Raw genomic sequence first — 14,282 nt, 5'->3', positions numbered from 1 at the left:
GTGAGGCAATCGGGGTTAAGTGACTTGCTCAGAGTCACACAGCTAGTAAGTGTTATGTGTTTGATGCCAGATTTGAGCTCAGGTCCTCCTGACTCCAGGGCCAGTGCTCTATCCACTGTGCCACCTAGCTGCCCCCCAATCCTGTGATTTTAGAACTAAGTACTCTGCTCAATCTTTGGTCTGTTTGAATATTTGCTCTGGTTCAGAATGATTCCTTCTATGCATGGATCTCCAGAGGGATTCTCAGGAGAGAGGAACCAATAAAAACAAAAAAGTCAGGAGGTTGACAGGGCTACCTTGATTGGCTGCCCATGAGTATCATTAGTCCAGCATTTCTGCCATGGCACCGGCAGAGGGAGCTGGCTACTTCTCCCCAGGGAGTTAGCCTATGTGTTAAAGACATGGGAAAGAAAGCTGATACCTTGTGGATCAGTCAGATTGTAATTTTGCTTTTTACATGTCTGTTTCTCCCCCTCTTTCTTAGGTCTACTGACCGGCAGGGACCACCGCTGTATTCAGGAAAGTGTAAAATCTAAATAATGTTTAGTATGATGGAAGGAATATTGAACCTAGAATTCTGAGACCTCAGTTCCTCTCCAGGCTCTGACATTGTTGCATGTAATGAATGACATGTCACATCACCTCAGTTTCCTTATCTATCAAATATTAATAATAATGCTTACATGAGATTATTGTAAGTAAAGAGATCTGTAAACCTTAAAAGGCCCTATACAGGTTTTTTGTTTTTTGTTTTTTGTTTTGTTATCAGTAGAGCAAGTGGTGGGCTCAGAGAGTCAGGTTTCCAGGGTCTCATTTCTAGGAGCAGCCCTGAAATTACTTGGAGTGATCCTTCCCTCACACTCCTTATCCCCTCACCATCCTGTTTCTCCATTCAAGGGCAAATGATAACACTGGAGGAGGTTAGGAATAGGCCCTTTCAGGCAAACTAAAGGAAAGGGAATTGTGATTTAATCTAGAAAAGAGAGGATTGAGAGGGACCTGCATATCAGTCTTCTGGTAAGTAAAGGCATGTTTGTTTGTTTTTTTAATCACTGAGAAATAGTTTTCTGTTCCCATGTAGGACAGGAGAACACATATATTGTAGTAGAAGAGATTACCAGCTAAAGGAAGTGTTATAAATGTCAAGGCATTAACAAAGGAGGTTGTAGATGTTTCTCTGGATATTTTAAAAGAAGGACTAAGGAGCCATTACTCTGGGAGTGATTTAGAGGGAGGAGGGAGCCTATCTGCCCAAAGCCCCTGGGGGATGGACCAAATGGCTTCTTAAGTACATATATTCCTAGCCCCAAAGGTTAGTGATCCAGGAGAAGGAGAGGAATTACAAGGTGGAGGCCTTGGAAATCCTAGAAGAATGATGGTTCTAATAGATACCAGAGAGTTATTGCTATTTTGGTTTGTACTCAAACCGATAACTGACCATCCTTCTTTTCTGAAGATATGAGCCTAGGGAACAGGCTAAAATCAATCTATGCCTAATCTTCCAGCTGGCAGCTTCCCCCTTCTTGGCAGAGGCTGGTGAGAGGGAAGGCAGTATGAAGATAAGGGAACAGGGAGCCAACTCTATCTAGGAGCTGTGTGGACCATTGAAGAAGGCTGATACACTAGTTATAGTTTGAGATAGTTCTCCTTTTCTATTTTTTAAGCTTTTCATAGACTTTCATGAACTAGGATCCCATCAGGTACCTCTGAAGAAGACTGGTAGACACCTGTGCTCTGACCTTACCTTCCTCAGTGACTTTGAGGGGGATGAGCCTTGTGGTCTTCACAAAGGGACGATGTGAGTCAAATTCAAACTCCCTGGAGACATTGCAGGTGTAGATACCCGAGTCATTCAGTGTGACATTGAGCACAGTGAGGGAGACATCCTGCAGGTCTTTGCTCCCATTCCACTGTAGGCGACCTTGGAAGGGGCTCTCGACTTCCTGGTGGCCATTTCGGAACTCGTAGATCTGAAATCAGAGAGACAGAAAGAGGAGAGAGGTCCAGAGGGGGCAGATGTGGGGTGAGGATGAGGGCATGAAAGGAACAGATGTGGATGAGTAGAGGAGAAATGAGTAGCAAGGAAAAGGAGAAGGCAGAGAGAAAGGAAAAAAGTACAGAGGACTAGGGCAAAGGTAGGTAGGGAAAGGCAGTGGGAAAGGAAAGGGAAGAACAAATGAAGAAGGTGAAAGGAAAAGGCCAGAAGTTGGGGATGGAGTGGGAGAGTGAAGATTGAGGATAGGAAGGGATTAGAAAAAAAGGGGCACAAGACTATAGATTCAGAGTTGCAAAGGATCTTTGAAACCATCCAGTCCAACTCCTAGGTTTTAAAGCAAAAAGACTGAGGTTCAAAGAGGTTACATTCAAAGTCACAAGTATTAAGCAGAAGAGCCAGAATTTAAACTCATTTTCTTGGACACTAAATCCATCACTTTTCCCATTGTATCACCCTGTCCTCTCTAGTAATGAAAGGGAAAAAGTTGGAAACAAAAGAGGTGCATGATGAATGTGGCTAGGTGGATAGGAAGAGGTGAAGCCCAAGAGAATTTTGATAGAATTCAGAGTTGGAAGGGACCTCAGGAACCATTTGGTCCAGCCCAAACCAGAATCCTTTGGACATCACATTGAGCAATTGGTCACTCAGCCTTCACTTGAAGTTTCTTTAGTGATAAGCCCATCTATAGGCCTTTAGGGGTCCTTGAACTCTACAGCTTAACTCCTTGACTATCAAAGCTGATCCTCCATGCAAAAGGATGTGGGACAGTCCAAGGTCTTTCCACAAGGGGTAGGGAGGTTGTCACCTATTGTGTAAACTTGGGTTCATTGCCTGGCAGATGATTGTAGCTCCAAAATTCTACCACTCTGTGATCTCCAATATATATCTTCTTTTACCTCAGAGGTTCTTAACCTATTCCTAAAGGATCTGTGGAGAGATTTCAATTGTTCTGTGACCTTGGAATGGTGAAAAAAATGCCCCAATGTAATCAATTTCCTTTGTAATCATATGTATTTTATTTTTTGTATTTAAAAACATTATTCTGAGGAGCCAAAAGGCTTCACCAGACTGCCATGGGAGAGGTCTATGACTCACACAAAAAAAACCTTAAAAACCTCTGCTGTACACCGAAGTTCCCTATTAAGTTGGGAGGGTTAGAAAAATACTTGTTACCACTTCCTGGCCCCTCACACCCCATCTGACCAGGCCTAAGATGTTGGTGTCTTGCTCAGCTGCTCAGACATACAGGAAAAGGAATATGGTATCAATGTTCTAGGTATATTGTTTCCTTTGACCAGATATTTGGACTCTGTCCCCAACTGACTATTCTATATTAGTCGGGTGCAAGGCATGTATTACAGATTCTTAGTGAATCACTGTTGGACACAGTTCTCCCTGGCTTATTCTACATTAGCGTGAACCTCTGTATCTCAGAGTTGCAAACAAATTCACCTGTGGGGAATATCAGCATTTTGCTATATTTACAAGGAAAAAAATCCTTGGCATTGGTCACATCCTACCTGATAAGCCAGAAAGGTTTTCCCTCTATCACTGTAAGTATGAATAGGATTGAGGAGTTTGTAGAGTACTTTTCAGTCCCTTTTTTTCTTAATTAGCCTGTTTTACATGGGAAAGGGTACGGAAAGAGCAATCAGGAGCCTGAGCTCTAATTCTGGCTCTGCTCCTATCAGGCTGTGTGACATTGAGCATTCTCCTCTTGGGTGAACCCCAAATTTCTCATCTCTAAAAGGAGAAAGTTGAATTAGACAGTCTTCCAACTTCAGCAATCTACAAGTCTAACTAGATAAGGCTGGGGTCTGGCAAAGCTGCAGTGATCGAAAATAAACATAATAATTAGCATTTACAAAACTCTTTCAGGTTTGCTAAGTGCTTTAGGTGGGGCATTCCTATTTTGCAGATGAGGAAACTGAGACTGAAAGAGATTAAGTGGCTTGCCCAAGGTCACTCAGCTAGTAAATACCTGAGGCAGGATTTGAATTCAGGTCTTCATGACTCCAAGTCCAACACCCTAGCAACTGGGGCACCTAGCATCTCTTGGAGGAAATTGCTTGTAGATACTGGATGTAGTGTAGGAAGCAAGGGACAAGCTGACTGGCAATGGGAAAAGGAGAGTAGAAGGGACAAAGAACCTCTGCACTAGGAGAGGCCTTGAAAGGACATTTAGTCTATCTGTCTCCATGTCATGCAGATGAGAATCCACCTTGTTTTTAAAGCCTCAAGTCCTGGAGGGGAAGGCCAGTGAGAAGAGGTGAAATTCAAAAAGATCAAAATTCTGTTTAACTGTTTGCTAGAGGAGGAGGAGGAGTGGGGATGAGGACAGAGATTTGTTGAGAGGAAGTATAGTGTAGCAGAACGCATGTTGGAGTTGGAGATAGAAGACCTGCATCAGGGGTTCAAGTCTTGGCTCTGATATTTACCGCCTAAGTAGGCCTCTTTGGCCCTGCTGTTTCTCATTTGTAAAATGAAAGTATTTGAAGTAACTACATCACTGAATTGTTGGAAGGCCTATAAACACATAAGCCATTATGACCGGGGAGAAAGATGAAACTATGGGCTAAAGATGAAGCTTGGGAATTCACTAGGGATTTCAAGGATCCATGCTACTCATCACCCCAGACCCTTGAGATCTTGTTGCCTACAGTGCGTTTCTCTGAGGCTCAACTTCACCAGAGCTGTCAATTAGCCACAGAGAGAGAGCTGAGTGTATGGAAGTGTCTTCCCTCTAGAAGTCAGCAAAAGTAACAGAAGAGCCAATGGCTGTACATACAAGTAAATCTTTACCGCCCTCTGGCCGGTAAAACCATTCCACCACAGTACTGGCTGTCACTTCTTCTCTCTTCATGCAGGAGATGCACCGGAGTTTCATCTGTTTGCCCTGGACTGCTTCTGTCTCCGAAGGGACTTCCACGCAGACTGGAAAGCAAACATGAACTGGAGAGGAAAATGGAGCAGGGTATTTAGGAGGTGGGGCAGAAGAGAGGCATTGGGAAGGGAGACCAGAGAAGAGGGGAGGGAGAGAATAGAGAGATAAAGAACAATAAAGACTGGGGGAAATAGGACAGATGCAAAGGCAATCCAACATTCAACAAAACATTAAAGTACTGACTATGCAGAGCATGATGCTAGGTGCAAGGCAGATAAAACTATGTATGCCTGAATCTTTGATCTCTGCCCTTGTGGTATTCATTATCTCCAGAAATAATATACAAAAACAATTATAATAAAAAATCCCTTAATCTTCCTTCACCTTGGTAAGGCCTCTCTTACAACTGATTGTCTGTTAGGTACAGGGAGGGACTTCTGTAGTGCTAATAAGGTTTACAAAGTACTAAGGTCACAACTACCCTCTTAGGTGCATAATACAAGTTTTATTAAAGAATTATTACAATTTTATAGTTGAGGAAACTGAGGGTCAGAGGAGTAAAATGACTTTGCCTTTACTTCATTCTTTAGAGGAAGGTTTGGTAGAACAAAGAACAGGAAAAGAATTCTAGTTGAAGGACACAGAGGAGGAGAAAGAAGAAATGGTGGAGGAGATTTTGAGAGTTTGGGAATTCTGAAGAATGCCAGAGATTGAATTTGAGGATGGAAATTTGGGAGGATTCAAGGAGAAGTCAAAGGGAGACTGGAAATTGAAGGACCAGAGCCAAAGGATAAGGACTTTAGTAGGAAAAGGATTCAAGAAGAAAGAGAAGGAGCAGAAAGGAGAAGGATTTGCATTGAAGGGACAAAAAGAGGAAAGAAGAAAACAAAGAGGAAGAGGCCTAGAGGAAGAGAAAGGTAAACAGAAGGGGAATGGTATAGGGAGGAGAAGGAAGTCTGTCAGGCAAGGGAAAAGAATTTAGATATGGCTCTCAACGTGCTTACATGAACAGCATTTGCTCTTTTGCTTTGGCTAAGTGATTGTCACCTATGTTCAATTAGAAGAGCAGGTAAAGGTGCACCTCAGAAAATGCCTCTTCACTTCTCAGGCTAACAGGAAGAATGAAACATTTCTTTAAAAAAGTGACTTTGCCTCTTTGACCCTGTTTCCCTTTTCTGTTCCTTTCTCCTTTGCCACATTCTGCCACCTTCCACCTCTCCATCCTAACCTTCTTGGACAGGTGAAAAGTGGCCATCCTGACCTGCATGGAGAGGTGCAAAGTGGCAGAATATAATGAAAGGGAAGGAATAAAAAGAAAGTTTGAAGATGTAGGAAGTAAGGGGATACTGAGGGCACAATGTAGCAGCTATTTAATGATCTGATAACAAAAGTAATGAAATCTACTGTTTTTCTTGGTCATGGATCCACAGAACCTCCCAAGACTTGTCAGATTGGATGACTCTGGTGATTAGCATGGGCACAGATATTACTAGAAGGAAATCCTGAAAGCCTTGCTATAGACTAAATCACAGGCAGAAAAATTAAGACTTTATCAGCACAGGTGGTGTTAGATAAAGGTTGCCAAAAGAAAGGTAGATTTGGGAAGTGATTATCTGATTAAAAAGGTGATGTCTGAGAATGGGATTTGAATTCTGCACCATGGCTTAAAATGGCATGCATCTGGACAGGGATAAAATACACCTAATATGAGCTATTCAGAATATTTGCCTAAAGTTTGCAAATCTAATTAAAATAGCTTTATACTGAAAAGGAAGTTAGAAGGATAATAATGCTGATATATACATACATATATTTATTACAAATTTTATATGAACATATTATATATTTAATATAGTCTTTTTTTAAGGGAGGCAATTAGGGTTAAGTGATTTGCTCAGGGACACACAGCTAGCAAATATCTGAGAGCAGATTTGAACTCACGTCCTCCTGACTCCAGGGCCAGTGCTCTAGCCTCCGTACCATCTAGCTTCCCCTTTAAAATGTTTTTGTCTATTTAAATATATATATACATATATATGCATATATATACATATGCATATATATACACATGCATGTATCTCCACTGGGTTGGATGCCATGGAGATTGCAACCAATCTATGCCTGCCCATCCTATGTTACTCTTATTTATCTTCCCAAATGTTTACAGCTGGGAATCTATCCAATGTGCTAAAGGTGTTGCTCTTGTTCTGATAATTTTGTGCGTGGCAATGGGGCATATAGGTTGCCCATTGGTTATCCCTCCCTCTTGCTATTTGGAGAGCCCATCTTTTTTATGGTCAAACATTTTTAGGATGATGCTACTTTACCTGTATAATTCCACTTTGGTTAGGTGTTGCAGCCTGCTCACACTCACTGAATGGCTTTTTATTGTCCCTTGGATTATTCTCAATTTCATTTCTTTGGAGAATGCAGTGTTCCATGATTCACAGAGATGCAACACCACCAGAATATTATTGTTAAAAGATGAGGAAGAAGTTTGAGGCCATCAAAAAAAAGCAGCACAATTTTCCCAAAGCAATTCAACCTGCTTTCCTCATCCTATTCAGTTTTGGGTTCAGTTAATTGTTTATTTGCAGTGTTTGCTTAGGCTATATGTACTGGTTGTTGAATTCTATGGCTTATCCCTTCAAATAAATATCATAGTTTGTGCATTCTTCATTCACTTTGCTATTCCTGTGTGGATAATCAGGCTCAGCTCTTTTCAGTGATTATGGATCTCATTTATATAAAATGTTTAAAATTTCATTTAATAATAATTATTATTTTGAGATGTATACTGAGTTAAAAGTCACGAAATTAACTTTGCAATGCTTTCAATAGTGTATTATTACCTTCTTTTTATAAAATCAACTGTTTGACTCTTTAAATAACTTCATTCTAATTAAATTAGTCAATTTTTTCCCCACTTGGACTGTCCAGTCTGCTAATGTACAAGGAAACTGAATTACCAGCATACCTGCACTTAGTAATTGCTTAATAAATCCTTGTTGACTGATAAAATGACATAGATTTTATATATGAGCCACTGCTGCTGTGGATAGAGTGATTAGATCTTGATTGGCTCAGTATAGTTTTCATGGAAGAGGTGAGTTTTAAAAGCAGTCTTGACTCTTCTGAAGCAAAGTCAAGATTGTGCAGAAACTGAAATTGGGAACAAGGTGGTCATGGAATCATAGAATCTGAGAGTTGATGGGGGAACTCAGAGGTCATTCAGTTCAACCATACTCGAAACAGAACCTCTCCCTCAACCCCCTTCCCCTTATAATATAAACTTGTTGCCTTTTTTTTTGAAGCCCATTGTATTATTGGAATGTTGGTTGTTAGCACAGAGAGAACAGTTGTAGGACTCAGCCTTAAGGAAAAATCCAAATTAATAAGTAAGCAGTCAGTCAATTTAGTGGTTATGTGCTCAAAGTAGAAATGGTGACATGCAGCACAGAATGTAAAATTATTTTTCATTCCATCTTTTTCTTTGACTAATGTAGCATATGTTCTACAGTCACTCTCTCAACACCCATTTGCACTGGTAGGTCAGCTCCCAAAAAGGTAGCCACATTTCCCCTCTTGGTTATAGAAGACCTTGAGAAACTAGATGTGGTTTTGTATTGCTGTAGTTCACAAGTCCCCTACTGGTCAGCTTCCCCAATTGATTATTAGGAGATATCAATTAGTCATCCAAATTTAGTTAGTTTTTAAGTATTTGCTATGATGACATCTTTAATACAAAAGAACCCCCCCAAAGTATGACATTCTCCCACACATTCATTCAGAGACAATGGTAGAGTGGGCTCAATCTTAGAGCCCATGGATCTTAAAAAGGGTAACTCACAGCTACTGTAAATCTTTTTGCTATAGTATTCAAGATGTTCCCCTTGGTACAGATTACTTTTTCTGCTGTGATCCTGGTACAGTCTTCAATCTACAAACAAACACTGCTAACAGATATTGCTGGGGGACTATTAGGATTCTGAGGAAAAGTCTAAATCCAATGGTCATCTGAAGTCCTCTTCTGGCCAAGTGATTGGGATGGGGATAAAGAATACCAAGTTCAAGGCTCACACTGGGGAATTTCTTATGGGATTCTCATCTGGCTCTCCACTCACTTGAATCTCTCAGTTCCAAGTTGGCTAAATATTTTATAGACAACCCATGGGGCATGACCAAGTTTCTTCATGCAATCCAAATATACTTCCTGGGCAGTCTAACTCATCTAAATGACTTTCAAAGATATTTAAACTGATCAAAGACTTTATCCACTCTTAAACTAAAACCTAAGACTGATTGGTTCAATAAAGAAATGCCCCTACCCCAGTTAAAGGGGATCAGTTAAAATATCAGAGCATAAAATTTTGATGCTTGTTTCAATTGGCTGGGATGCTTACTTTAATTTGCATTGCCTAGGTCAGAGATTCTTAACCTTGGGCTCAATAGCTGATTTTTATAAAAATATTTTGATAACTATATTTTTTTAAACTAGGCAATGGGGTTAAGTGACTTGCCCAGGGTCACACAGCTAGTGAGTGTTATGTGTTTGAGGCCAGATTTGAAATGAGGTCCTCCTGACTTCAGGGCTGGTGCTCTATCCACTGTACCACCTACCTGCCCCTTGATAACTGTATTTCAATATAATTAATTTCCTTTGTGATCCTGTTACTTTATTTTATATATTTAAAAACATCATTCTGAGACAAGACCTATGTCATCTCTTAGTTTGTAGTACTGGAGGCCTTACAGTAAACCAAACAAATCTCACTGCTTCTCTTCTCCAGGTTGAGCTCAGGCTGAATACATAGCAATCAGATGAAAGACTGACTATCTTAGAAACTTCACTCATTCAACAAAAATGTATTAAGTGCTTACTTAGTAACACAAATAAATAATAAAGAACATTGTGCTAGGCATCAGGAAAGATTGAGAATTTAGAAAAGACATTGTCGATGACCTCATGGAGTTGTTCCAGTCTACTTGAATTATCCAGTTGTCTCTCCCTCTCTCTGTCATAACTCCCCTGTTCTGATGTTTTACCATTTACATCTATACATTACAGTATATGCATTGTCCTTGTCCATGTTCTTCTTACGTCTTCCCATATGTGTTGCTCTGTTCCTCACACCCACTTGAGGGGAAGACTGTGCCACTATCCCTCTGGTGTGCCTTTATTACATCCAATACAAATTAAGTTGTAGAGCTCACTGCAGTCTAAACAGAAATGGATTTGAAATCAGAGAACCTGGTTTTGAATCCTGACTCTTTTTACTTACAACCTGTGTGACCTTGGGCAATTTATTTCTTCTTTCTGAGCCTCCATTTCATCATCTGTAAAATGAGGTGGTTGGATTGGGTGACCTCTAAATTTTCTTCTTGATCTAAATCCTATGAATTTTTGAGTGAGTAGCCTTGAACAAATCACTTGACCTTCTACTGCCCTAAGTTTCAGTGCTGAAATCTTTGATTTGTTTGAAACCTTGCCTCAGCCGCCTTCTCCTCCCCCCCAGAGTCCTCTTCTTCCATCAGTGAGTTTCTTCTGGAACCTACATTTTTTTTTTAGGCAATTGGGGTGAAGTGACTTGCCCAGGGTCACACAGCTAGTAAGTGTCAAGTGTTTGGTCTGAGGCCGAATTTGAACTCAGGTCCTCCTGACTTCAGGGCCGGTGCTCTATCCACTGTGCCACCTAGCTGCCGCCACCTGGCTGCCCCTGGAACCTACATTTTAAGAAAGGACCCAGACTAGGCATGCCTCATTCTCTGGCCTTTGCTACCATATCCTCATGCAGTTACCTTATCTCCACCCTCTCAATTCGATTTTATGTGTTGTCTTTCCTCATTAGAATGTATGTTCCTTGAGGACAAAGACTTTTTTATGGCTTATATTTCTATCCCCAGCACTTAGCACAGTACCTGGTGCTTAATAAATGCCTGTTGATCTTCCTAGTCATTGGAGTAAACTCCCAAGAAGGAGGGAAAATGCCATGTGGATGCTATTAATGAAGTCACTTTATGAAGGTACAAAAGTAACCTTAAGAATAGTGTGTGGCTCCCTGTATGGCACCCCTAAAACATCTATCTTTACTGTCTTTTTCATAGTATTGACTCCTTTAGGGTTTAGTATTAAAAGCCCCTATTAAAATGCAACTAGTATATAGAATTGGTAAAACCTTGTCACCATTGACTTTTATAAACCACCATACAACACCACAGCATGAATTAATTAATCAAGTGAGAGACAATAAGAGACAATCACTTGCTTTTCTGTCTCCTGACTCTCTGCTTTTTAATTGTCTGTCCTTCATGTCTAGATTATTCTCCCTTCTCACCTCCTCATAATGGCTTCCCTAGCCTTCAAGTCTAAGCTCAAATCCTACATTTTGCAGATTTTTCAAAGTCCCTCTCACTGCTAGTGCTTTCCCTCTGAGATAACCTTCTATTTACACTGTGTATATCTTGCACATACAACTTTTGCATGTTGTCTCTTCCATTAGAATGTAAATTCCTTGAGGGCCGGAATCATTTTTTTTTTGCCTTTTCCTCCAGCATTTAGCACAGAACCTGATGCATAATGAGCACTTAATAAATGTTTGTTTACTGATACAATAATAGGGCAGTTGAAAGAGCACTAAAATGGGAATCAGGAGAGTGAATTCTGGTTCTGGTTTATGCCACTGATTAACTGTCCTTGGTCAAGCCAGCTCACCTCCTTAATCCACAGTTTTTTCAGCTGTAAAACTAGATCTAGATAATTTCTAAGGACGGTCTTAATATTCTATGATTCTAAATTATCCAGCCTATTACCCCACAGGAACATGAAGGGATGAAGCATAAGGCAGATCTGTTTTGATAGAAAGACATAAAAAGAAAAGATTCAGAGTATGGGCTGATGCCTAGCATGACAGGCCTGTATGAAGGGTTGCAGTGAGGCTTATGGGCAGCCATATGGAAACATGGGGCTACCAGGCTCCTAAAAGTGAAAGAGGTCAACAAAGTAGAGGGGGAAGACAGAATGCAAAGTGGAATTCTATAAACAAAAACAACTGCTTGTTTTGCTATTTTACCAGGGGCCAACCCAGCTGGGAGAAATTATGCCTGATAAAGGGTCCTTTCTTCTTCAAAGAAACATGCAGCAAATTAAAGAAAGGGGGCTTTTACCATTCCTATTGAGATTTATGTGAAAAGTCAGCTGGGGAAAGGGCCACTCATCTCATCTAAGGTGACAATACTCCTCCTGCTGGAGCGCATATGCTAATGAAATGAACTCTTTTGAGGTAAGGCTTTCACTGGGATCCTGCAGTCAGGATTTCCCCAAACCACACCTCCTCAGTACTTCAGTTTGGTAATCACTGTACAGTTTACAAGGCAGTAAAATGATTTGACTCAGGGTGAGCAGAGATGGTTGTAGCAGGCACATTTGCTCCACAGAGGTTTTCTTCTCAGCATGTAGCTATTCCAGCAACAGCCAGCATTTTTCGTCATGCCCAAGCCTCCCTTTTGAAGCCCCAATATCCCCAAACAAATTCCCAGTCTTAAGCCATCAAGGCAGGTGAGATCATCAGCAGCCTATTGTGTCTGTTCCACCTCTAGCCTTAAGTCTATTCTACTGGGGATAGATGGCAGTGCGCCTGCCCTCTGGGCTGGCTCTGATTCTGCCTTCTCTTCTTGCCTAGACTGTTTCTTCTCTGACTCATCAAGCATTTTGTTAAAAAGAAAATTCAGCTCTGCCTCAGCTCACATGAGCAGCAGTATAGTGCTGGCAGGCAGGGTCATCACTGGAGACCTGACAAAGAAATACAGAGGCAGAGAGGCTATTCCTGTCAGCATGTCGGCCACTGCTACAGCAAAGTCAGCTTCATACCATTCAGGGAAACAGTTCAACATACCTGGTTTCAACACAAGGGAATAGTTTTATCCATATACAGCCAACTGCTCATGATCAGTTCTAATTCAGGGAAGTGGTGACATAAATAAACTAAATCATACATGATCTAATTGTTCCTGTTTGGCTTAAGAATTCAGAGGCACCCAAGCGGAAAGGCACATTTAGGTAAGCAACAACACATTTTTAGATACAGCTAATTCCAAGCCCAATCCAGACTCCTTTCTGGATCAGTCCTAGAACTGACTATTCAGCAATCCACTGGGTAGTAAAAGGAGGCTCAAGAAAATTATGAAGGCCACCACAGAATATCAGAATGAACAGTTGTGACTTGACTATATTGTTTTATAATATTTTAATGCAAACTCTTATTCACTAGAAAAACCCTAGAAACTCACCTTCAGGTGTCCAGGAAAATAAATGCCATTTTACATTTTTTCCTGTTTATTTGACACCTCTAGCAAAAATATCTTTTTCACCATCTCTCTCAGCCTTCCTTAGAAGTAAGCAGCTGCATCAATGGATGGTACCTTTTCATTCAACGACTGCATCCATATGTCATATACATATACAGTACAGGACACACACATACATGTATATGCATACATAACAGAGTATGCTGAATGCAATATACTGAATGCAATATTTGTCCAAATGAATAGGAGGCATCCACTGATGATATAAACACACGCACATTTAAAAAAAATAGTTATGTAAATTTGAGTACCCAGCCACATTTCCAAAAGGATTGGCTATTTATTAGGAAAGGGATAGTTGTGAAATTACCATCACTAATGTAATTTGGGCAATGGACATGATTTTTACCTTTCCAGCAAGGAAAAGAAAACCCTCCTAGAATGGTAAAGGAATTGTGAGGCAATGGAAACCCACTAGTGGAGATAAAAGAGAAAAAAAGAAAGCTCCATCCCCCATCCTCGAGAAGGAGGATTCATCTGGCAGAGATACCTAAATGGGGCTCAGTCAATATTCACTGGTATCATTAATATTATTAATACGTGTTATTATTGTCAGTGTTATTACAGTTATCTGAGTCTAGCATGGCAGGGGGCTGATACTTACCCCAGCAGATGAGCATGAGGGAAGCCAGAGAAAACAAGCTACTGAGAGCAGGCATCTTTCTCAGACTCTGGCCTGATCAAGCGTTTCTTTCCGACAAGGACTGCACCCCTTCTTTCGAGGAAACCTCCAAGGATGAACTCCCTTGGGAGAAAAGCTCAGACAGTCGGATTGCTGGGAACACTTTTTGTAGGTGAGTTTCAACACGTTGGTGCAGCTTCTGGCGCTTTTCGAAGGCAACAGCCTCTTTGCCTGCCTCCTCACCCCCAAATCCTCCTGCCCCTTCGGGGATTCCTCCTTACTTCTAAGGAGTGGTTCAGCAAATCGAAAATGTTCTCTAGGTCCGGCCAATAAGACCTAGTTCAGAACCGCGGACAGTACCTCCTCACCTCCTCCTGAACTCCAATCTCGGTTCCCTTCCGTATCTTCTTTTCTCT

The 14,282-nt window shown here is 41.0% G+C and overlaps 1 protein-coding gene across 1 annotated transcript in view; it reads right to left on the bottom strand.

Moving 5' to 3' along the window:
* The window catches only part of SCN3B (sodium voltage-gated channel beta subunit 3), an 18,422-nt gene extending 4,488 nt beyond the window's left edge, over window positions 1-13,934 (bottom strand). Inside the window, exons 1-3 of the mRNA XM_027835461.1 lie at window positions 13,849-13,934; window positions 4,785-4,948; window positions 1,745-1,970 (exon numbers count right to left, since the gene is read on the bottom strand). Coding sequence (XP_027691262.1) covers window positions 1,745-1,970; window positions 4,785-4,948; window positions 13,849-13,903 — 445 coding nt within the window. The 5' untranslated portion in view covers window positions 13,904-13,934. The remainder of the gene's footprint in view (window positions 1-1,744; window positions 1,971-4,784; window positions 4,949-13,848) is intronic.
* Between the last annotated feature and the right edge of the window lie 348 nt (window positions 13,935-14,282).

This window comes from Vombatus ursinus, unplaced genomic scaffold (assembly GCF_900497805.2).
Source record: "Vombatus ursinus unplaced genomic scaffold, bare-nosed wombat genome assembly UNPS02014816.1, whole genome shotgun sequence".
NCBI classification, from domain to species: domain Eukaryota; kingdom Metazoa; phylum Chordata; class Mammalia; order Diprotodontia; family Vombatidae; genus Vombatus; species Vombatus ursinus.
Note: the sequence above shows the minus strand (reverse complement) of the source record. Positions and strands in the feature narration are given on the sequence as shown.